Source organism: Notechis scutatus, chromosome 3, assembly GCF_049901735.1.
Source record: "Notechis scutatus isolate UNSWTSFEM ecotype Mainland chromosome 3, rNotScu1.2, whole genome shotgun sequence".
Taxonomy (NCBI): domain Eukaryota; kingdom Metazoa; phylum Chordata; class Lepidosauria; order Squamata; family Elapidae; genus Notechis; species Notechis scutatus.
The window spans coordinates 2,820,858-2,845,860 of record NC_142011.1 but is presented as its reverse complement, the minus strand read 5'-3'; the positions used below and the strand labels follow the sequence as shown (position 1 = coordinate 2,845,860).

General features: G+C 49.5%; 1 protein-coding gene across 1 annotated transcript in view; it reads left to right on the top strand.

The window, feature by feature from the left end:
* The first annotated feature begins 480 nt into the window (after nt 1-480).
* The window catches only part of TM9SF4 (transmembrane 9 superfamily member 4), a 61,973-nt gene continuing 37,450 nt past the window's right edge, over nt 481-25,003 (top strand). Inside the window, exons 1-5 of the mRNA XM_087962341.1 lie at nt 481-512; nt 11,828-11,932; nt 17,358-17,457; nt 19,419-19,587; nt 21,290-21,419. Coding sequence (XP_087818467.1) covers nt 492-512; nt 11,828-11,932; nt 17,358-17,457; nt 19,419-19,587; nt 21,290-21,419 — 525 coding nt within the window. The 5' untranslated portion in view covers nt 481-491. The remainder of the gene's footprint in view (nt 513-11,827; nt 11,933-17,357; nt 17,458-19,418; nt 19,588-21,289; nt 21,420-25,003) is intronic.

The window sequence follows — 25,003 nt, the reverse complement described above, 5'->3', positions numbered from 1 at the left end:
GATGACCCTTGAAAGCCTGATTCCGATGATGTGTGCCTTTTAAGCCAATGTTGGCTCTTCACACAAACAAATCGTCTCAAAAACCTCTTGGAGCAGTCCAACACTGCCCTTAAAAAAGATGGCGCCCGCGCCCAACATCCATGCTATCCTTGCTATCCTGCCCGCGATAAACATGGCGCCACCTCATCCACACGGAACTCGCCCGCACCAAAGATGGCGGAAACAGCCCCACTCCGCCATCCGCCAAGATGGCGACAAGGCCAAAGGCGGAAAAGACCCAACGCTTCCGTTTCCCAATCTTTCCTCGTCGCTTCGGCGAGGGCTGCAAATGCTAGCCCGGGACGTGGTGAGGACGAGGAAGCGTCCGAAAACCAGACCGGGTCGGGCTGGGCCTTCCAACCCAGCCAAGGCCGCCGTCTCCATGGCGACCGGCGGCCTCGGCCAATAGCAAGCCATTTCCGGTGACGTCGGCGCCGACACGTGGATCCAAGATGGCGGCCCCGGGGGCGCTGGTGAGTGGGGCGCCGGCGCTGGGGCCCTGCGGGAGAACCCGGGGAGGGACGGGGGTCGGGGGTCTCTGGGGTGGCCGGGTCCTTCGAGGGGGTGAGGAGGAGCTTTTAAACCCCTATAAGGGGAGGGGCATCTCCCCCGCGACCTCCCCCAAATTCCTTCCCTTCCGAAGCCAAGAGGGTCGCTTCAGGGGGTCTCCTGAGGGGGTAAACCGCCCCCCGTGACAAGGCCCACCAAATGTCCTCTGAGGGGGTCTTTTAAGGCACGGGGGGAGGGGCTGAACTCTTGACGGGCTCCCTTTTGAGGCGGACAGGCGGTCCCCGACTTACAACCGTCCGTTTAGTGGCCGTTCGAAGTTCTCGCGGTGCTGAAAAGAGACGCAGTTTCTGGGGGAAAAAGTGCTCCTTGCTGGGGATTTACTTAATTTTTTTGGGGGGGAGGGGGGAAGGTCCATGCCTGGGTGACAAATTGGGGTCCCACCACAAACACACCAGGGCGGGTCCAGATGGATTCTCACCTCCTTTTTCGCACAAGTGCTTTCCCTGGATTTGGATGGATGGATGGATGGATGGATGGGCCATCAAGTCGCAGTTGATTCTTGGTGACCCATATATAGATTGTTCTCCAGGATGATCTGCCTCCAACTTGGTCCTTCAGGTCTTCCAGTGGTGCCAAGGTGGTGCCACTTCCTCTTCTTCTCTTCCCCTTTTTCCAAACATGATGGATTTCTCAAAGGAACTTGGTCCTGACGTGGATTGATTGATGTGCCATCAAGTTAGTGTCACCTATGGACCATATGGATTGATCTTCTCTGAGGTGAACTGTGCCCAACTAGGTCCTTCAGGTCTCAAAATGGTACCCCACCACCACCTCATCATCTTATATACTCTTGCTCTTAATGGTGTGCCATCAAGTCACAGTTGATTCTTGGTGACCCTTGTATAGATTTTTCTCCAGGATGATCTGCCTCCAACCTGGTCCTTCAGGTCTTCCAATGGTGCCTTCACCAACACTGTAATTGAGTCCATCTCCTTGCGGATGGTTGTCTTCTCCTCTTTCCTTCCCCTTTTCCAAACATGATGCACTTCTCAAAGGAACTTGGTCCTGACGTGGATTGATTGATGTGCCATCAAGTTAGTGTCACCTTTTAAGAACCATATGGATTGATCTTCTCTTGAGGTGAACCGTGCCCAACCAGGTCCTTCGGGTCTCAAAATGGTACCCCACCACCACCTCATCATCTTATATACTCTTGCTCTTAATGGTGTGCCATCAAGTCACAGTTGATTCTTGGTGACCCTTGTATAGATTTTTCTCCAGGATGATCTGCCTCCAACCTGGTCCTTCAGGTCTTCCAATGGTGCCTTCACCAACACTGTAATTGAGTCCATCTCCTTGCGGATGGTCGTCTTCTCCTCTTTCCTTCCCCTTTTCCAAACATGATGCCCTTCTCAAAGGAACTTGGTCCTGATGTGGATTGATTGATGTGCCATCAAATTAGTGTCACCTTTTAAGAACCATATGGATTGATCTTCTCTTGAGGTGAACCGTGCCCAACCAGGTCCTTCGGGTCTCAAAATGGTACCCCACCACCACCTCATCATCTTATATACTCTTGCTCTTAATGATGTGCCATCAAGTCACAGTTGATTCTTGGTGACCCTTGTATAGATTTTTCTCCAGGATGATCTGCCTCCAACCTGGTCCTTCAGGTCTTCCAATGGTGCCTTCACCAACACTGTAATTGAGTCCATCTCCTTGCGGATGGTCGTCTTCTCCTCTTTCCTTCCCCTTTTCCAAACATGATGCACTTCTCAAAGGAACTTGGTCCTGACGTGGATTGATTGATGTGCCATCAAATTAGTGTCACCTTTTAAGAACCATATGGATTGATCTTCTCTTGAGGTGAACCGTGCCCAACCAGGTCCTTCAGGTCTCAAAATGGTACCCCACCACCACCTCGTCATCTTATATACTCTTGCTCTTAATGGTGTGCCATCAAGTCACAGTTGACTCTTGGTGACCCATATATAGATTTTTCTCCAGGATGATCTGCCTCCAACCTGGTCCTTCAGATCTGCAAATGGTATTTTCCCCTGATCACTTCATCATCTTATATACTATTACTCTTAATGATGTGCCATTAAGTATGAAGTTATAGTGGACACTTGATGACACACATATAGAATTTTCTCCAGGATGATCTGCCTCCAACCTGGTCCTTCAGATCTTCCAATGGTGCCTTCACCAACACTGTAATTGAGTCCATCTCCTTGCGGATGGTCGTCTTCTCCTCTTTCCTTCCCCTTTTCCAAACACGATGCACTTCTCAAAGGAACTTGGTCCTGACATGGATTGATTGATGTGCTGTCAAGTCAGTGTCACCTTTTAGGAACCATACGGATTGATCTTCTCTAAGGTGAACTGTCCCCAACCAGGTCCTTCAGGTCTCAAAATGGTATCTTCCCCCCATCACTTCATCATCTTATATACTGTTTCTCTTAATGATGTGCCATCAAGTATGAAGTTATAGTTGACTCTTGGTGACCCATATATAGATTTTTCTCCAGGATGATCTGCCTCCAACCTGGTCTTTCAGGTCTTCCAGTGGTGCCCTTACCACCACTGTAACGGAGACAATCCACCTTGGTCGTCGTCTTCCTCTCTTCCCTTCCACTTTTCCCAGCATTATGGGCCTCTCAAAGGAACTTGGTCTTGACATTGCAATCAAGTCACTCTTCTCTTAGCAAACATATGTCAACTCATAAAACATAAAGCCTCTCCTCTTTTCAACCACCTTTCTCAACCTTATGGACTTCTCAAAGGAACTTGGCCCTGATACTGATTGATTATATGCCACTATGAATCAACATCACCTCTTGGCAACCATATGGGTCAATATTCGTATCGCCTTTTCCAGAGCGAAGGGTTTTCATATGGATCCATTATTTTTCCACCGTTGACTCTTAGCTACCACATAGGTCAGGCGTCGGCAACCTTAAACACTCAACAGAGCCACAAAGATCCTAACCGGAGGCCCCCTCCATTTTGTTCTGGAGCCAACCAGAAGTCTGGTTCCCTCACCATAGATAACAGATAACAGATAATCAGAGTTGGAAAGGACCTTGTAGGTCATCTAGTCCAACCCCCCGCCCAAGTGGGAGACCCTACCTACACCATTTCTGACAAATGGCAGTCCAATCTCTTCTTGAAAGTCTCCAGTGATGGCGCTCCCACAACTTCCGAGGGCAACTTCTGTTCCACTGGTAGATTGTTCTCACTGTCAGAAAGTTTCTCCTTATTTCCAGGTTGAACCTCTCCTTGTTCAGTTTCCATCCATTGTTCCTTGTCTGGCCTTCAAGGGTGCCTTGGAAGATAGCTTGATCCCCTTTCTCCTCTCTGGGGCAGCCCCTCAAATATTGGAAGGCCGCTATCCTGTCTCCCCTGGTCCTTCTCTTCCCTAGACTAGCCAGGCCCAGTTCCTGCAACCGTTCATTGTATGTTTTAGCCTCCAGTCCCCTCATCATCCTGGTTGCTCTTCTCTGCACTTTTTCTAGAGTCTCAGCATCTTTTTTGTAGTCTGGTGACCCAAACTGGATATGGTACTCTCAGTGTGGCCTTACTAAGGCATAAATTGGTGTTAAAGTGTAATTAATCCACATTCTCCATAAAAATAGGCACACTAGGGTTGTGTTGGCTTTGTACCTTGGCATGCAGCGTATTCATTGTCGTCTATCACTCGGGCCAGGCCAAAGTCCGCACTCTTTTTTATAATGTGGTGACCAAAACTGGATGCAGTACTGTAGGTGTGGTCTTACTAAGGCTTTATAGAGTGGTATTAGTACTAGGAGTTGTCTCTTAGCGCAGTGTCCTTTTTCCTCTGCCAACCGGAATTCTGGTTCCCCCACCATAGAGTCTCCTCCTAGTCAGGCATCCTTTTCCCTCTACCTGTCCTAACCGAAAGCCCTATCAATTGTGGAGCCGACCGGAGAACCCACCCCTTGCTATAGAGTCTCTCCTGGGACACCGTGCTTTTCCTCCCCGTCCCCCTTAACCGGAAGCTCCTCTCAAAATTGTGTCACCGACCAGTGACAGGGAGCCACAGCAGAGGGATAAAAGAGCCACATGCAGCTCCAGAGCCGCAGGTTGCCGACATAGGTAGATCTTCTCAAAGACACATTCTCCCAGACAATCCATCTTCAGCCTGGTCCTTTTGATCTTCCAACAGGGTAATGTAATGGAGTCCCTCCACTTCGCCGCTGGTCACCCTCTTCTTCCTTCCTTCCTTCCACTTTTCCCCATATTGTAGACTTCTCCAGAGAGCAGGTTCTTTCTTCTGATTGATTCTTCTCGTTCCTTTCACTTTCTCCAACATTATGGACTTCTCCAGAGAGTGAAGCCTTCTGAAACTTCACATGGGTAGAGCAAGCAAATGATTTCCTTCTTAAAGATTTAACATCATTAAAATAAGTTATTTTTGATGTATGTCTCCAGTTATCTGTGATGGTGTTGTTATGGTTATCTGTCAGCATATACATTGGATTCCTCCTGCTACATTATTTACGTTACCTGTTTGAAAGTTCATTTTCATACTTTCAGCGCTATCTTTTATTCTCTTTTAAACTGTCGTACTTTTTAGTGCTTTTAAGGGAGATGGCTGATTTGGATTCCCTGGACTTTCTTCTTATAAATTGCTCTTATCCCAAAGCGGCTCATTATTACATTGGTTCCCCCATCCCTTATTGTTACAAATTTATTGTGAACATTTTAAGGTGTTCTTTTCTGACTTTTAAGTCTGTGGTGGATAGAATGTGTGAGGAACTTTCCGCAGAGTCCTGTTAAAATAATTGGATTTCAGAAAGATTACCTGTACTTAAACAGCAGTGGCTCTTTATATGAAGGGTGTGTGATAACCCTCACCCACTGCAAGTTGTAAGTACTCAAACTATCCAAATTCAGTTTGAATAAAGTCATATTATCCTTCAACTGGACAGTCTTTTAGGAGTTTGTAAGGGAAGAAAGCTTCTCGTTTTTCCTCTTCTCCAAGTCCCAGAGGATGTGGTGGAGACAGGGATAGAAAAAGTGGTTTTTAAAAAAAGTTGATTTTTGAACATTTTGGTGGCATGGGAAAGCTACATCCTGCCACAGATTGCTCAGTGCAGTCTGGAGCTTCCCAGTTGGAATGAAAAATTTCTACAGGAACAGGAATGAAGAAATGCGTATCAAAGATGTGGAAGTTTTCTAAAATCAAATCACCCAAGTTTATTTTATGAAGGGCTGTGGTCTGGAGAATCACAAGCTGGAAGCAAGCTTATACATCAATTTCTACCGTGTTTCTCCAACAATACGGCCTCCACCAATAGGAAGACCCAGCATGTTTTCTAGGCATAAAATCAATTAAGCCCTCCCCCAAATTTAGGCCTAGTTTAAAACATGCAAAATAGGGGGAAGGGTGGGGGACTTGCCATTTGGAGTGCCGTTGGAGCTACCACCGCCATTTGGAGTGCTCCTTGGAGCTGCTGCCGCTGTTTGGAGCTGCCTCTGCCGCTTTGGAGCCGCCGCCGCCATTTGGAGCTGCCTCTGCCATTTGAGCCACACCGCTGCTTGGAGCCGCCGCCGCTGCTTGGAGCTGCTGCCGCCGCTTGGAGCCGCCGCCGCCGCTTGAAGCTGCCGCTCTGCTTGAGCACTACCGCTGTTTGGAGCACCACCGCCACTCCAAACACGGCGGCAGCTCCAAACACGGAAGCAGCAGCTCCAAATGTGACGGCGGCACTCCAACGGCGCCGGCGGCTCCAAACGGCAGAGGCAGCTCCAAACACGGAAGCGGAGCCACCGCCGCCATTTGAGCTGCCGCCGCTGTTTGGAGTACCATTGAGCTGCCTCTGCCGCTTGAGCTGCCTCTGCCGCTTGAGCTGCCGCCTCGCTTGGAGCACACCGCTGTTTGGAGCACCACCGCCACTCCAAACACGGCGGCAGCTCCAAACGCGGAAGTGGCAGCTCCAAACGACGGTGGCAGCTCCAAACGGCGGCGGTGGCTCCGCTTGCGTGTTGGAGCTGCCTCTGCCGCTTGGAGCCGCCGGCGCCGCTTGAGTGCCGCTGCACGCTTGGAGCTGCTGCTTCCGTGTTTGGAGCTGCCGCCGTGTTTGGAGTGGCGGTGGTGCTCCAAACAGCGATAGTGCTCCAAACGCGGAAGCAGCAGCTTCAAACGGCGGCGGTGGCTCCAAACGGCGGCAGCAGCTCCAAATGGCAGAGGCAGCTCCAAACGGCAGAGGCAGCTCCAATGGTACTCCAAACAGCGGCGGCAGCTCCAAATGGCGGCGGTGGCTCCGCTCCGTGTTTGGAGCTGCCTCTGCCGTTTGGAGCCGCCGCCGCGTTTGAGTGCGCCGTCACGTTGAGCTGCCGCCCGTGTTTGGAGTGGCGGTGGTGCTTCAAACAGCGGTAGTGCTCCAAACGTGGAAGCGGCAGCTTCAAACGGCGGCGGCTCCAAACGGCAGAGGCAGCTCCAAACGGCGGCAGCAGCTCCAACGGCACTCCAAACGGCAGTGGAATGGGCAGAAGGAAAGCAACAGAGGCAGGTGCCAAAGGTCTTGGGTCTGCAGCAAAGGTGTTTGGTGGGAGTAGGGAGCTCTCTGCGCTTCGCCATGATCGCCCTTAGGAGCAGCTGGTGGCGAGGCTGACCCGCGGGGGGCTCTAGATGAGGATGAAAGGGGGAAATTAGTTACCCCGAAAAGACGGCCTAGCCGTTTTTTCGGGCTCAAAAAAATAAGGCCCGGCCTTATTATGTGAGAAACACGGTATATTAAATTGCTCAGCTCAGCCTTTGAATTGGTTCTTCATGAATGGAAGGAAAAACTACAGGTAGTCCTCGATTTACAACCGTTTAATGGCAATTTGAAGTTACAATGGCACTGAAAAAAATAGAATAGAATAACAGAGTTGGAAGGGACCTTGGAGGTCTTCTAGTCCAACCCCCTGCTTAGGCAGGAAATCCTACACCACTTCGGACAAATGGTTACCCAATCTCTTCTTATAAAATTCCAGTGTTGGAGCATTCACAACCTCTGGAGGCAAGTTGTTCCACTGGTTAATTGTTCTGACTGCCAGGAATTTTTTTGTTAGTTCTAGGTTGCTTCTTTCCTTGATTAGTTTCCATCCATTGCTTCTTCTCCTGCCTGCAGGTGCTTTGGAGAATAGCTTGACCCCCTCCTCCCTGTGGCAGCCCCTCAAATATTGGAAGATGCTCTCCTGTCTCCCCTGGTCCTTCTCTTTACTAGACTAGCCAGGCCCAGTTCCTGCAACCGTTCGTCGTATGTTTTAGCTTCCAGTCCCCTCATCATCCTGGTTGCTCTTCCTGCACTTTTTCTAGAGTCTCAACCTCTTTTTTTACATTGTGGTGACCAAAACTGGATGCAATGATGACCAATTTTTTCACACAACGGCTGCATCCTCCCCCCTGGCCATATGGTCAAAATTCAGACACTTGGCAACTGACTTGTACTTATAACGGTCCCAGTGTCCCAGAGTCAGGTGTTCACCTTTTGCGACCTTCTGAAAGCCAAGTCGATGGGGAAGCCGGATTCCCTTAACGACCACGTTACTCACTTAACAAGTACAGGGATTCACTTAACAACCGTGTTGCTAATTTAACAACAGCCGTGTTTCACTTATCAGCTGGTAAGGTCGCAAAATGGGGCAAGTCTCACTTAAGAGACCGTCTTGCTTAGCAAATGGAAATTTTGGGGTCGTGGTCATACTACCTGTGAGTTCTTCTGGGGTTCTTCTGGGGTCTGCACTGGTTTTACTCCTAAGTAGGCAGTTCCAATCTGAATGAGTGGGAGGAGCAATCAAAAACAGTAATAACTCCCCGAGGTGCTTTACTATCAGGTTGGGTTGAGGTACCAACAAGTAGCCCAATGAGGCAGGTAGTCCTCAAATTACGACCATAATTGAGCCCCGTATTTATATTGCGAAGTGAAACATTTGTGAAGCGGAGTTGGTCCCGTTTTAGGACCGCTCTTAGCACAGTTGTTAAGCGAATCATTGGATTTGTTAAGTCAGTCACACAGTGGTTCAGTGAAAACACTTCCCCATTGACTTTACTGGGTCAGAAGGTCGCAAAAGCGAATCACAAAGACCCCGGGACGCTGCATCCACCGTAAGTATGAAGCCCTTGCCAAGCATCCAGATTTGGATCATGGGGATGCTTTCCGTGGTCGTAAGCGTGAAAATCGGTCGTTTAAGTCAGCTCTTTCAATGCCGTTGCAAGTTTGAATGGTCCCTAAGCGAACTGTTGTAAGTAGAAGACTACCTGCCCTGACTTAACACCCCAGGTCGAGCCGGGGATGCTATCCAAACCGTGAGCCTTGCGACATCTCCAAGCCAGCTCCCGCGTCAGTCCCTGCGAGACACAGGCGTCGTCTTTCAGAGATTGTTCTGGCAAGGATGCAAATCCACAATTATTATTATTATTTTTTTGGGGGGGGGAACCTGCCTGGTCTCCTGCCAGGCAGTGCCAGGAAAGGAAGGGTGTCATTATCTGCCACAAAGGGTTTCCCCACCGTTGTCCTTCCTGGATCAGGAAGTGTGACTCACGAGCCCTTGTCCCCTTGCCATGTCATCCATCACAGCCTGTCACTCTGCACGAGGCAACTTCTGTAGACGTGTCAGAAGCTTCCTTCTTTCTCATGTGCCCTCTGCTTCCAGCCATGTAGTCTGAAGTGATTCTCTGTCATGCAGGCCATGGTGGTCTCAAAAGTGCTTTTTTTCTTCTTCTTCTTCAGGAGGCAACTGCTTTCCCTAGGGGTACCGGATGGTTTCTAAGCCAGCCTTCCCCAACTTTTCCGGGCTGGTGGGCTGGCACGGGGGGTGGGGGTGGGGGGTGGGTGGGAGTGGAAAAGAGGGGATGGTTTTGGGAGGGGGCAGGCCCATAGCTCACCTGAGTTGCGTGCGCGCACGTGTGTGTAACGGCCCAGTGTTCACGTGGCCCGGTTGTGAAAGGGCCCTCACGCGGAAATGGGCCACAGCCCAACAGATTGGGGACCCCTGGTCTAAGCAATCTCCTTGCTTTTTTGGAAGATTAATACCGCCGTATCGCACTGAGGAGGAGAAATGCTTGTTTTTGGAAATGCTGGAGAATCCTTCGTATTATTCAGGAGGAAATTTGAGGCTAGAAAGAGATTTTGGATCCTTCTCACCACCTTCCTTGGCTTCACTTCGTTTCTCACCCTGAGCAACCTTTGAGCTGCGTGGACTTCGAGTCCCAGAATTCCCCAGCCAGCCCAGGGAAAAGTCTCTCAGGGTGAGAAACACCATCTCTCTGTAGATTCTCAGTCATCCAGGTTGTCCCAAAGGTGCTGTCAGGGTTGACAGGTGCTTTTGTTTCTAAGGAGCAACAGGAATTTCTTTTTTTTTTGCTTTGAAGACGTTTCGCTTCTCATCCAAGAAGCTTCTGCAGCTCTTGACTGGATGGTGAGGAATGGAAGGATTTATGCTTGCAAGACAGCCTGTCATTTGCATCCTTTTAGAGGGCCATTGAGGCCACTTGGAGATTTCTCTGTGTCCTCAGGGTCACCTGAGTGGTGCAAATGGGTGTGGAGCCTTCTTGGCTTCAGGATGTTTTTCTGTCCCTTCACTGTTCCAGTCCCCACCATCCACTCAGAGCCTCCTTGAAACTGCTGAAAGGACTGTGTCGTAGACAGGAGTGAGCTGGTGTCATATCCCTCCCAGGGGCTGTTCAGTTGGGACCTAGGCGGCCTCGTTGACACCTCTTCCAAACCATTGGGGTGATAAGTCGAGGTCTCTCTGTCATAAATCATCCTGCCAACAGTAAACCTCAATCTGATCTCTGCAAAAGGGCTTTTCAAATCAAAGAGTGTGGTATGCAGGTTTGTTCCCTGAAAACGTAAGAGCAGAGATCTCCAAACTTGGCAACTTTAAGACTTGGGGACTTCAACTCCCAGAATTCTCTAGCCAGCATAGCTCTATGGAACATAGTTCATTCTCCATAGCTGGCAGGAGATTTTTTGGGAGTTGAAGTCCCCAAGTCTTAAAGTCGCCAAGTTTGGGGACCCCCGTGTAAGACACTTTCTCCTGGGTGCCCCACTATTTATTTTTTGTTTTGTTTTGTGTTATACTGAACCCACAAACGTCTATGGAGCTTCTCCATCCTCCAGGTCCTGGTTGTCCCAAAGGTGCTTTTTCAAGAGGCAACCTGGACTTTTTGTTTTTCTTTGAAGATGTTTTGCTTCTCATCCAAGAAAGAAAAAAAAAAACCAAAAGCGTTTTTTGGATGGTGGATGGTGTGGAGTGTATTTATAGATAACGTTTTGTAGAGAGGGTTTTTTTTTGCGAAAGTCCCTGCCTTGAACAACGAGCTGGTGGCACCAACCTAGATATTAATATATTTTATTTTATTCTGTTCTTATTCTGTCCTTATTGGGATGGGTCCTTGGTGCTCTCTGAGCTTGGTTGTTGTCTTGCAGAGGTTCGCTAGCCCTGATGATGTTCCCTAGTTTTCTTGCAGACGTTTCATGACCCAAACTAGGGAACATCATCAGGGCTAGAAGGGAGGGGGGGTTGCAGACAGGAGGCGGAGGAGAGCTGTGGGGTCCTTGATGCTCTATGAGCTTGGTTGTTTTCTTGTTGCAGCACTGATGATATTCCCTAGTTTGGTAATGAAACGTTTGCAAGAAAACAGCCAAGCTCACAGAGCACTCCCCTCAGTCATTCTCCTCCTCCTCCTCCTCCTCCTCCTCCTCCTCCTCCTCCTCCTCCTCCTCCTCCTCCTCCTCCTCCTCCTCCTCCTCCTCTTCTTTTCTTTCTTTCTTTCTTTCTTTCTTTCTTTCTTTCTTTCTTTCTTTCTTTCTTTCTTTCTTTCTTTCTTTCTTTCTTTCTTTCTTTCTTTCTTTCTTTCTTTCCTCCATCCCACTCCCTTCTAGCACTGATGAAGTTAGCTAGTTGGCTCATGAAATGTCTGCAAAAAAACGAGCCAGCTCAGGCAGCCCCAAGGCTAAAAAGATTCTCTTTCATTAAATCTTCTTATTGTGTATTTCATGGAATCAACGTATTTTAAAATGTAACCTGTAACGGATATATAAACTCCTCATACCTTACAAAATGGACTGCATATTTCCATCATACGTGTCCCTGAGTATTATGTGCTCCTCCGATACAATTTTATCACCGTTATCCATGCGCTTTATGCGGTACGTTAAATTAAAAATAAAAATAAATCGGACGTTCCTTCTTGAGACTCTCCTCCCAGTATTCTGAACCAGAGGTCACCCGGGTGACAGGGGTCTCGTTTTTGTCTTGGCAGAGGCTTACGTGCCCGTTCCTCCTCTTGTGGCATGGGGTGAGTTGCTTCTACGTGCCAGGAGTGGCTCCCATCAATTTTCACCGGAATGCTCCTGTAGAAATCAAGGTAAGATGTCCCCGAGTTTCATGCCCTCCAGAATTTGACCCGGTTTAGAATCCTGGCCAGGTCTGATTGTGCTACTCTGTCATCACCCCAAGGGAAGGAAGGAAGGAAGGAAGGAAGGAAGGAAGGAAGGAAGGAAGGAAGGAAGGAAGGAAGGAAGGAAGGAAGGAAGGAAAAGGAAGGAGGGAGGGAGGAAGGAAGGAAAAGGAAGGAGGGAGGAAGGAAGGAGGGAAGAAGGAAAAGGAAGGAGGAAGGAATGAAAAGGAAGAGGAAGGAAGGAAGAAAAAGGAAGGGGGAGGAATGAAGGAAGGGAGAAGGAAGGAAAAGGAAGGAGGGAGGAAGGAAGGAAGGAAGGAAGGAAGGAGGGAGGAAGGAAGGAAGGAAAAGGAAGGTGGGAGGGAGGGAGGGAGGAAGGAGAAGGAAGGAGGGAGAAAGGAAGGAGGGAGGAAGGAAGGAAAAGGAGGGCGGGAGGAAGGAAGGAAGGAAGGAAGGAAGGAAAAGAAAGGAGGGAGGAAGGAATGAAGGAAGGGAGAAGGAAGGAAAAGGAAGGAGGAAGGAAGGAAGGAAAAGGAAGGTGGGAGGGAGGGAGGAAGGAAGGAAGGAAAAGGAGGGAGGGAGAAAGGAAGGAAAAGGAGGGAGGGAGAAAGGAAGGAGGGAGGAAGGAAGGAAAAGGAAGGCGGGAGGAAGGAAGGAAAAGAAAGGAAGGAATTAAACTTTCCTCTCTGCAGAGGGTTGCAGTTCTTAAAATGCTCCTGTGTGCAGAAACTGGAAGATACTGGTAGTAACTGTCCCAATAGATCCCTGCAAAGACCTCACAGGGATGGGATGTCCTGTTGCATGCAGAGGTGTTATATTCCAGCTGGTTTTAATCAATCAGAATAGAATTGGAAGGGACCTGGGAGGTCTTCTAATCGAGCCCCCTGGCCGGCCGTGAGCGCAGCCGGGTGGCTGCTTGTTGGGAGTTGCATTCTAGGGATCGCACGTGCAAAAGGGGGGGCACTTTCCTGGGGGGTTTCCTGGGGAAGGGGAGACTAGAAGACCTCCAAGGTCCTTTCCAAATCTGTTCTTTTCTGATCTCCAAAGCCCCCGAGGGCAGGACAAGAAGCAATGGGTGGAAACTCATCATGGAGAGAGAAGCAACCTGGAATTAAGGAGAAACTTTCCAACCGTGAGGACAATTAACCAGTGGAACTGCTTGCCACCAGAAGTTGTAGGTGCTTCATCACTGGAAGTTTTGAAGAAGAGACAGGAGAGTTCACTTGTCTGAAATGGCCTAGTCCAGCCGGGTATCCTGCTTGAGCAAGGGGATGGACTAGAAGACCTCTGAGGTCCCTTTCCAACTAAATTCCAAATCCAGTCGTCTAATTTTAAGACTTGTGGAGTTCATGGCTGGCTGGGGAATTTGGTGATCAATTCAGAATAGAGCTTGGAAGGGACCTTGGAGGTCTTCTAGTCGAACCCTCCCGGGCTCAAACAGGGGTCCCTATACCATTTCAGACAAGTGGCTGTACAGTCTCTTCTTAAAAACCTCCAGGGATGAAGCACCCACAACTTCTAGTGGCAAGCAGTTCCACTGGTTCATTGTCCTCACTGCTAGGAAGTTTAATTTAATTCCAATTTAATTCCAAGTTGCTTCTCTCCTTAATTAGTTTCCATCCCTTGTTTCTTGTCCTGCTTAGGAAAACAGGTTGATCCCCTCTTGTTTGTGGCAGCCCCTCAAGCATTGGAAGACTCCTATGGTGTGTGTGTCCCCAGTTCTTCTTTTCTCTAGAGTAGCCAAACCGAAATCCTGCCACCATTTTTCATACGTTTTAGCCTCCAGGCCTTTGCTCATCTCAGTTGTTCTTCTCTGCACTTTCTCCAAAGTCTCAGTCTCTTTTTTCGTAATGGGGTGACCAAAACTGGATGCCATCCTCCAGGCGTGGCCTTACCAGGGCTTTTCAAGCGATTCTAAGACCTCACGATGGATTTTGATTCAATGCCTCTGATCACGCAACCGAGCGCCTGATCTGAATTTCTGACTCAGGACAAGCCGTCTCACCTGTTAAGCCCTGTCAAATCCTTTTTTATTGCTGTGGGAAAAGATTCCTTCACCTGATGAAACTTTCACCTGCTTAGTTCTACCCTTGCTGAGCCCCTGGGAAATGTACAGGTTTTCATGTGCAACTACTTTTGTCCTGACTCATTGTGGTTGGGAAAGGAATCTAAAATGAAAAGAACACTGGATCCTTGTAGGGGAGGGGTGGGTAGCCAGGGTGAATGTGGCCAGGTCGACGTCACTCGTGTCAGGGGCAGCTGTGGGGGCCGAGTGCTAAGGCAGGACTTCCCTCGGACCCTCCCTCACATTATAATCTTCCTCCCTCCCATCTCCTTCCTTCTCTTCCTCCTCCCTCCCTCCCTCTCTTCTTCCCATCTGTCCTTCCTTCCCTCTCTACTTTTTCTCTCCCTCTTAATTCTCCCTTCTCCTTCCTTCCTCCTTCCCTCCCTTCCTCCCTCCCTCCCTCCCTCCCATCTCCCTCCCTCTCTTTCCATCTGTCCTTCCTTCCCTCCCTACTTTTTCTTTCCCTCTTAATTCTCCCTTCTTCCTTCCTTCCTCCCTCCTTTCCATTCCCTCCTCCTTCCCATCTCCCTCCCTCCCTCTCTTTCCATCTGTCCTTCCTTCCCTCCCTACTTTTCTTTCCCTCTTAATTCTTCCTTCCTTCCTCCCTCCTTTCCCTTCCCTCCCTCCCTCCCATCTACCTCCCTCCCTCTCTTTCCATCTGTCCTTCCTTCCCTCCCTACTTTTTCTTTCCCTCTTAATTCTCCCTTCTTCCTTCCTTCCTCCCTCCCATCTCCCTCCCTCCCTCTCTTTCCATCTGTCCTTCCTTCCCTCCCTACTTTTCTTTCCCTCTTAATTCTCCCTTCTTCCTTCCTTCCTCCCTCCCATCTCCCTCCCTCCTCTCTTTCCATCTGTCCTTCCTTCCCTCCCTACTTTTCTTTCCCTCTTAATTCTCCCTTCCTTCCTTCCTTCCTTCCTTCCTTCCTTCCTTCCTTCCTTCCTTCCTTCTTCCTTCCTTCCTTCCTCCCTCCCTCCCTCTCTTTCCATCTGTCCTTCCTTCCCTCCCTACTTTTCTTTCCCTCTTAATTCTCCCTTCTTCCTTCCTTCCTTCCTTCGTTCCTCCCTCCCTCCCTCTCTTTCCATCTGTCCTTCCCTCCCTACTTTTTCTTTCCCTCTTAATTCTCCCTTTTTCCTTCCTCCCTCCCTCCTTTCCCTTCCCTCCCTCCCTCCCATCTCCCTCCCTCCCTCTCTTTTCATCTGTCCTTCCTTCCCTCCCTACTTTTCTTTCCCTCTTAATTCTTCCTTCCTCCCTCCCTCCTTTCCCTTCCCTCCCTCCCTCCCATCTACCTCCCTCCCTCTCTTTCCATCTGTCCTTCCTTCCTCCCTACTTTTCTTTCCCTCTTAATTCTCCCTTCTTCCTTCCCTCCCTCCCTCCTTTCCCTTCCCTCCTCCCCTCCCATCTACCTCCCTCTCTTTCCATCTGTCCTTCCTTCCTCCCTACTTTTTCTTTCCCTCTTAATTCTCCCTTCTTCCTTCCTTCCTCCCTCCCATCTCCCTCCCTCCCTCTCTTTCCATCTGTCCTTCCTTCCCTCCCTACTTTTTCTTTCCCTCTTAATTCTCCCTTCTTCCTTCCTTCCTCCCTCCCATCTCTCCCTCCCTCCCTCTCTTTCCATCTGTCCTTCCTTCCCTCCCTACTTTTTCTTTCCCTCTTAATTCTCCCTTCTTCCTTCCTTCCTTCCTTCCTTCCTTCCTTCCTTCCTTCCTTCCTTCCTTCCTTCCTTCCTTCTTCCTTCCTTCCTTCCTTCCTCCCCTCCCTCCCTCCCTCCCTCCCTCCCTCCCTCCCTCTCTTTCCATCTGTCCTTCCTTCCCTCCCTACTTTTTCTTTCCCTCTTAATTCTCCCTTCTTCCTTCCTTCCTTCCTTCGTTCCTCCCTCCCTCCCTCTCTTTCCATCTGTCCTTCCCTCCCTACTTTTTCTTTCCCTCTTAATTCTCCCTTTTTCCTTCCTCCCTCCCTCCTTTCCCTTCCCTCCCTCCCTCCCATCTCCCTCCCTCCCTCTCTTTTCATCTGTCCTTCCTTCCCTCCCTACTTTTTCTTTCCCTCTTAATTCTCCCTTCTTCCTTCCTTCCTTCCTTCCTTCCTTCCTTCCTTCCTTCCTCCCTCCCTCCCTCCCTCCCTCCCTCCCTCCTCTCTCTTCCATCTGTCCTTCCTTCCCTCCCTACTTTTTCTTTCCCTCTTAATTCTCCCTTCTCCTCCCTCCCATCTCCCTTCCTTCCTCCTTCCCTCCCTCCTCCCTCCCTCTCTTCTTCCCATCTGTCCTTCCCTCCCTCCTTTTTCTTTCCCTCCTAATTGTCCTTTCTCCTCCCTCCCTCCCTCTCGCTGGCAGAGGCACCACGGGCCAGATCTGAGCACCCCGTGGGCTGAATCCAGCCTGTGGTCTTTGAGTTTGACACTCCTAGGCTAGACTACAGCTCCCTGTCAATCAAAGTGATTTCCTTGTTGTTATGGACGCTGGATCTTTTCACGACTGAGTAGTTCTGCTCTCAGAAAGTGTTTCCTTGCACCTACTATAAGTGGAGAACGTTTCCTATCCCTTTCAGTATCCCAGCATTTTTGAATATATGGGATCAAATACTGCAGGAAGTTGCCTTTTCTAAAACCACAAAGGCTCGGAATTGGGGCTGAATTTGGGGACGCGGTGGCTCAGTGGCTAAGACGCCGAGTTTGTCGATCAGAAAAGTTGGCAGTCTGGCGGGTCGAATCCCTAGCGCCGCGTCACGGAGCGAGCTCCCATTCCTTGTCCTAGCAGCTTCTGCCAACCTAGCAGCTCGAAAGCATGTAAAAAATGCAAGTAGAGAAACAGGGACCACCTTTGGTGGGAAGGGAACAGCGCTCCATGCACCTTCGAAGGCGTTTAGTCCTGCCGGCCACAGGACCACGGAGACATTTTCCGACAGCGCTGGCTCTTCTTCGGCTTGGTAACGGAGATGAGCAGCGCCCCCTAGAGCTGGAAATGACTAGCACGTAGGTGCGAGGGGAACATTTACCTTTACACTAGATCAGGGGTGTCCAACCTTGGCCACTTTAAGACTTGTGGACTTCAACTCCCAGAATTCCTCAGCCAGCTTTGCTGGCTGAGGAATTCTGGGAGTTGAAGTCCACAAGTCTTAAAGTAGCCAAGGTTGGACACCCTGATCTAGATTGTGCTTATGAGTGAATATATGAGATAGACAATAACAGTATTCCCAGACAATTGTCTTGTAATGTTTTGTCAATAAACAGACTTTATTTGGGGTGTGTGTGTGTGAAAGAAAGAAGATCAGGGCATGGTGTGGCCTTTGTCATGAATCCACTGGGATCTCTTTCTCTCTCTCTCTCTCTCTTTTTTCCAGGCTGTAAAACTCACCAGTTCGCGCACGCAGTTACCTTATGAATATTACTCCTTGCCCTTCTGCCGGCCGGTCAACATCAAATATAAAGCCGAAAATTTAGGTAATGCCCCAGTCCTCCTCCTCCTCCCAGGGTAGCCTTCCACCTGCCCACATTGTATGTGCTGGTTTTGGCGGTCCCGAAGATTGACACCTCCACGGGTCTGATCTCCAGCACCTCTTAGCAATAGTCCTTAGACTTACATACCACTTCACAGTGCTTCACGGCCCTCTCTGAGTGGTTTACAGAGTTAGCCTCTTGCCCCCAACAATCTGGGTCCTCGTTTTACCGACCTCAGAAGGACGGAAAGCTGAGTCAAGCTTGAGCCGGTCAGGATCGAACTGCTGCTGGCAGTCGACAGAATTAGCCTGACATTACCGGCTTTTAACCATTGCACCACCAGATATAGAATAGGTGATGATGATAGGTAGGTAGGTGGGTGGGTGGGTGGGTGGGTGGGTAGGTAGGTAGGTAGATAGATAGATGATAGATAGATAGATAGATAGATAGATAGATAGATAGATAGGTAGATGGGTAGATGGGTAGGTTGATGGGTAGGTAGGTAGGTAGATGGGTAGATAGATATAGATAGATATGGACGGACAGACAGGCAGGCAGGCAGGCAGGCAGACGGATGGATGGATGTAGAGCAATAGTGCTTTTACAGCCCTCTTTGTGGTTTACAGAGTCAGCCTCTTGCCCCCTACAATCTGGGTCCTCATTTTACCCACCTCAGAAGAATGGAAGGCTGAGTCATCTTTGAACCAGTCAGGATTGAACTGTTGGCAGTGAGCACTGAGTTAGCCTGCAATACAGCATTTTAGCAACTGTGTCACCATGGGGAGGGAGGGAGGGAGGGAGGGAGGGAGGAAGGAAGGAAGGAAGGAAGGAAGGAAGGAAGAAAGAGGAATAGGAATAATAGGAATAATAGGAATAGGAATAATAGGAATAGGAATAATAGGAATAGCACTTAGACTTATACACTGCTTCACAGTGCTTTACGGCTCTCTCTGAGCGGTTTACAGCTTCTGGCCCCCAACAATCTGGATCCTCATTTTACCGACCTGGGAAGGATGGAAGGCTGAGTCAACCTTGAGTCAACCAAGGAAGGTTGAGAGTTCAATCCCAGGCAGCGACAGATTTTTCTCTTATCAGGGCGCAAAAGAGAAAATATTTGCCGTGAACTTTGCATTGGCAACAGGAAAGGCATCTGGCCAGTAAATGCTCAGCTCCATTCAGTTGCTCCGACTCCACCCCCCAAAAAAGGGGATTTATAGGTAGTCTTTGACCTACAACAGTTCATTTAATGACTGTTACAACGGCACTGAAAAATGTGATTTTGGACCGTTTTTCACACTTACATCCTTTGTAGCATTCCCATAACCCTGTGTTCAAAATTCAGACGCTTGACAGCTGACTCGCATTTATGACAGTTGCAGCATCCCGGATTATGCGATCTCCTTTTGCGACCTTCTGAAAAGCCAAGTCTGAATCTGTGGGCGCCAGATTCACTTAACAACCGGGTAACTAACTGATCACCTGCGGGGATTCGCTTAACGACTGTGGCCAGGAAAGTCGTTAAAAATGGAGCAAAACTCACTTAGCCAATGTCTCACCTGACAGCAGAAAATTTTGGGCTCCATTGTGGGCGTCCGTCAAGGACTCAAAGAGAAATAAAATTTTCTGTATTAAAAGAAAAAATAAATAAAATGTATAAATGCATAGAAACATTTCTAATTTGTTTTATGCCTTTATCAAGGCGCTAAATATATTCGCGTTGATAACTGTTCGTTTTGCCCATAAGCCTTAAAGCAGGGGTGTCCAACCTTGGCCACTTTAAGACTTGTGGACTTCAACTCCCAGAATTCCTCAGCCAGCTTTGCTGGCTGAGGAATTCTGGGAGTTGAAGTCCACAAGTCTTAAAGTGGCCAAGGTTGGACACCCCTGCCTTAAAGTCTCTGAATAATTTTCTTCTTCCTCTCCTCAACCCAACCCCCTTCCCCGCCCCCCGCCCCCGCTCCCAGGTGAGGTCCTGAGAGGGGACCGCATTGTCAACACACCTTTCCAGGTTTCCATGAACGTGGAGAAGAAGTGCGAGGTGTTGTGCGATGTCCCGAACAAGCCCGTTGTGTTGACGAAGGAGAAAAGCCAGCTGGTGGTGGAAAGGATCCAGGAGGAATACTATGTGCACCTGTGAGTCTCCTTGACCTCCAAAAAGCGGGGGGGGCTGCCTTGCCTTCAGGGGGGGCCAGGGGGCGGGAAGTCCTTCGGGGAGAAGGGAAGGCAGTGGGCCCAGGGGTGGGCTGTGCAGTGGTTAGAGTGCAGTATCTGCAGCCAGCTGCCCACAATTTGGCAGTTCAAATTGCAGCAGGCTCCAGGTTGATTCAGCCTTCCATCCTTCTGAGGTGGGTAAAATGAGGACCCAGATTGTTGAGGGCCAGAGGCTCTGTAAACCGCTTAGGGAGAGCACCTTCCTTCCTCCTTCCCTCCCTCCCTCCTTCCTTCCTCCCTTCCTTCCCAGTGGTTAGAATGTAGTATTACAGGCTAATTCTGCCGACTGCCAGCAGTTTGAATCTCACCAGGCTCAAGTTTGACTCAGCCTTCCTCCTTCCGAGGTGGGTAAAAGGAGGACCCAGATAGTTGGGGGCAAGAGGCTGACTCTGTAAACTGCTCAGAGAGGGCTCCTTCCTCCCTCCCTCCCTCCTTCTTTCCTTCCTTCCTCCCTCCCTCCCTCCCCTCATCTCTCCCTCCTTCTTTCCTTCCTTCTTCCTCCCTCCCTCCCTCCCTCCTCCTTTCTTTCCTTGCTTCCTTCCCATCTCCCTCCCTTTCTCCTTCTTTCCTTCCTCCCTCCCTCCCTCCTTCTTCCTTCCTCCCTCCCTACTTCCTTCCTTTGTTCCTTCCTTCCTTCCCTCTTTCCTTCCTTCCTCCCTCCCTCCTCCTTCCTTTCTCCCTCCCTCCCTCCTTCCTTCCTTCCTTCCTTCCCTCCTCCCTCCCTCCCTCCCTCCCTCATCTCTCCCTCCTTCTTTCCTTCCTTCTTCCTCCCTCCCTCCCTCGTTTCCTTCCTTGCTTCCTTCCCATCTCCCTCCCTTTCTCCTTCTTTCCTTCCTCCCTCCCTCCCTCCTTCTTCCTTCCTCCCTCCCTACTTCCTTCCTTTGTTCCTTCCCTCCTTCCCCTCTTTCCCTTCCTTCCTCCCTCCTCCTCCTTCCTTCCTTCCTTCCTTCCTTCCTTCCTTCCTTCCTTCCTTCCTTCCTTCCTTCCTTCCTTCCTTCCTTCCTTCCTTCCTTCCTTCCTTCCTTCCTTCCCTTTCTCACTCCTTCCCTCCCTCCCTCCTTCCTTCCTTCTAAAGGTCAACTCAGCCCTCCATCCTTCCGAGGTGGGTAAAATGAGGAGCCAGATTGTCCGGGGCAAGAGGCTGACTCTCTAAACCGCTTAGAAAGGGCTACAAAAGCCCTGCGAAGCGGTATATACGTCTAAGGGCTATCGCTATTGCTAACTGGTAGCTAATTTTATGGCCGGTTCAGTGAACCAGCAAGCCCCTCCCCTCCCAGGAGTCCCCACGCGGCCCTTTTGGATCCTAGGTAAGTGCAGGGCCTACGCAGAGCTCAGGGGAAGGTGGAAAACCAGCCTCCTGGAGGCTCCGGAAGGCCAGAAACAGGCCCATTCCCGGCCTCCGGAGTCCGGGAAGGCCATTTTTGCCCTCCCGCAGTCTTGAGGAAAGCCTCCGGAGCCCGAGAGGGAAAACGCCCCCTTCCCCGCTGCGGTGCAGGAGGCCAACTAGGTCACGCCCACCATGGCCACGTCCCCCCCAGCATCCGGGCAGAGGACCGCTTGCTAAATTTTTTTGAAGCCCACCCTTGAGTGGGTCCGACTCCCAAACGCGGATTTGTCCCCGCAGCATTGCTGACAACTTGCCGGTGGCGACGAGGCTGGAGTTCTACTCAAACCGTGAAGAGGAGGAGAAGAACAAGGAACGGGACCTTCAGTTCGAACACGGCTACCGACTTGGGTTCATGGAGAAGAACAGGGTAGGGGTACCAGGGTCCTTTGCGTGGGGTGGGGGCGGGAGGCATTTACGGACATCCGATGGGGGTGTTTTTTTCGCTCTGTCCCTTGATTCGCAGTAGTCCTTGACTTACGACAATTTTGGTCCCAAATTCCGGGACCAGAATTTCTGTTGCTAAGCAAGGAGTGTATTAAGTGAACTGTGGCTGTTTTTTGCGGCTGTTTTGCCCTGGTTGTTAAGTGAATCACTGCCGTTGTTAAGTGAATCTGGCTTCCCCCCATTGAGTTGGCTTGTCAGAAGCCGGCTGGGAAGGTCGCAAAGATCCTGAAACCGTAGTAGGGACGCGCCAGTGTCCCAGGGGCCTGAATTTTAGATCACGCGACCATGGGGATGTCGTGACAGCCATAAATGCGAGGACCAGTCCTAAGTCACTTTTGTTTCAGTTCCGTTGCAACTTTGAACGGACGCTGAATGAATTGTTGTTAAGTCGAGGACTCCCTGTATTAGTGGGTTGCTCAGAAGGACCCCAGTTTTTAGCTCAATGTTTGCCAGCGTTGAAGATGGTTGGACTTCAGCTGCTAGAATTCCCCAGCCAACCAATTGTGGCTTAAAACCACAATCGAGTCCAAAATTTAGGTTGCTAAGTGGAAAATTTGTTAAGTGAGTTTTGTCCAGTTTTTACGACTTTCCTCGCCATGTTTGTTACATGAATCATTGCGGTTGTTAAAGTAGTCACGCAGTCATTAAGTGAACCTGGTTTCCCCATGGAATTTGCTTGCCGGGAGGTCACAAATGTTGTTTGTCAAGTGGCCAAATCTAAATCACGTGTCCATGGGGATGCTGCCAGCGGTCGTAAGAGTGAAAAACAGTCCCGAGTCACTTTTTAAGTTTTACGTTTCTGGATGTTACCCTAAAAGAGGACCTGACCTGTGGGAGCTCACATTGCAGCCCTGGTCAAAAGGGCCCAGCAGAGATTATACTACCTGAGGCTTCTCAGAAAACAACAACTGAATGGAAAACTGCTGGTGACCTTCTACCGCTGCACCAGAGAGAGTATCTTAACTTACTGCACACCTGTGTAGGGTTTGCCAATTGCACAGTGGCAGATAGGACAGCACTTTAGAGGGTCAACGTCATTGCCCAGAGGATCATGGGTTGCCCTCTCCCCTCTTTGGAAGAGCTTCATAGCTCCCACTGCCTTAAGAAAGTTCAAAACATCCTCAAAGATCCATCTCATCCTGGGGACCCCCTTTTTTTGAACTACTAAGATCTGGCAGACGGTACAGGATAATAATAATAAAAACAAGGACAAATAGGCTGAAAAACAGCTTCTATCCCAGGGCGGTAGCTCTTTTGAATTCTGCTATATAGTGCAGTATTGGGTGTGGTGTCGGGGGTTTCTGTTCAAAGTGTGGAGTGTGAAGGATGTGTGTTTGTGTTTATTTTCATGGTCATGATGTGCACTGAAGATGGTGTTTGATTTCGTTGTATGAGGTGCAACGACAATAAAGGAAACTAAAACTAAAAATTTTTCCAGTGCCGTTGTAACTTTGAACAGTCGCTAAGTGGATGTGTCAGCCCTGGAGCCATTTTCCCCTGGCACCGTCAGGGCTGCCACAGCGGGAGATGGGTTGAGCTGTGGTGAACGGGAGGGGGGAGGTAGAGATAGCTGGGGATTGTAGCCCAAATAAAATTCTTTCCTCTGAGAACCAAGGACGTTCCCACCAGGTGCGAGGAGGTGGGATCTCAGACCAGCTGACCCTTGGACTGTGATCTGATTGGACCACGTGATGGATTCCCATGGGCAGGAAAAGAAAAACTTTACTTTTAACTGGGGGGGGGGGTGGAAACCCGAGGGGGGTTTAGAGTTGGGTTTCCCCAGGGGTGGGATTCACCCGGTTTGGACCAGTTCAGGTGAACCGGGTGTTAAATTTACATCTGGTTCACCGAACTCGTAGTTGAACCAACCAGCTGGCCCTGCCCCTCCCTCCCCGGAGTCTCCACGTGGCCCGTTTCGGATGTAGAAAAATGCAGGGTCTGTGCATTGGCTCTGGGAGGGGGGGGGGAAATGGGCCAAACAGGAAGTTCTGAAACTCCAGAAACGGGTTGTTTCCAGCTTCCGGAGCCCAGGGCAGGCTGTTTTCACCCTCCCAGACTCCCGAGGGAAGCCTCAGGACTCTGAGAAAGGGGGGAAAAAAACAACAACCAGTCCTCCCAGAAGTTCCAGTAGGCCCTGCCCACCCAGCAACCAGGAAGAGAACCGGTTGCTGGGATGTTTGAATCCCACCCAGCTGGGTTTCCCGCAGACGTGCCAATATGACAGGCCTAATAAACCTAATAAACTTTTAAGGAGTATGCCTGCCTTGGGGTTTTGATTCCATTGGGCGTGTCGTTTGGAACCCTGACCGAATGCACTTACCTGTGTTTGCTTTTAAGCTGTTAAAAATGAGGAATTTGCTCAAACCACAGTTTAAAAAAAACAAACAAACCAAGAACTCCCAAGGAGTTTACAGCAACCTCATGCTTTGTTGCTCCGGAAGGACGTGTCTTCTCCGGTGGCACAATGGCTTTTTGTGTTACTTTTTACTGCATGCCAGAGATCGGTGTGAGCCAATTGGGAAGTTGGGTAATTCTCCCCTTGGAGGACGTGGCAGAATGAGGAAATAGTGGACTTTTGGTTCAACGGGGCGGAAACAAAAAGGCGAGACACGCTGATCTCTTTCCTTAAAAAAAAAAAAACCTTCGCAAATTCCCTCCCGTTGCAGCGAATAGAAGGAGATTACAGGCGGTCCTCAAGTTATGACCCACAATTGAGTCCCGCTTTTCTGTTGCTAAGCAAGGCAGTTGTTAAGTGGGTTTGGCCCCCTTTGCTGACCTTTTCTTGCCACCGTTTTTAAGTGAATCACTCCAGCGGTTAAGTTACGTGGTTGTTATGTGAATCTTCCCCATGGGTTTTGCTTCTTGGAAGGTCGCAAAAGGGGAAACACGTGACCCCCAGGACACTGCCATCGTCGCAAGTACAAGTCAGTTGCCTGGCACCTGAGTTTTAGATCATGGGCCCATGGCCTGCTGCAGCAGTCGTAAGTGTGAAAAAAGGTCCTAAATCAGTTTTTCAGTGCCATTGTAACTTTGAATAGTCACTAAACAGACTGTTGTTAAGTCGAGGACTCCCTGTACTGGAGAGCCCAGTCAGTTATGATGGAGTGTGAGTCATCCTGGGTTTGTTTTTAAAAAGAAACATAGAAAACTGACCGTAGAGAAAGACCTAGAGAGCCATCGAGTCTGTGTCCCTTTGGGTTTTCTTTTCTTTGTAACTTCTTTGTTCTTTCTTAGTTATTAGTTTTGTATTTTATTATTTATTTATTTATTTAATCCAGCTTAAAATGATTTGATTGATTAAATGAAATGATATGAAGAGCGGTTGCAGGAACTGGGCGTGGCTCGTCTAGGGAAGAGAAGGACCAGGGGAGACAGGAGAGCATCTTCCAATATTTGAGGGGCTGCCACAGAGAGGAGGAGGGGGTCAAGCTATGTATTCTATCTATCTATCTATCTATCTATTTATCTATCTATCTATCTATCTATCTATCTATCTATCTATCTATC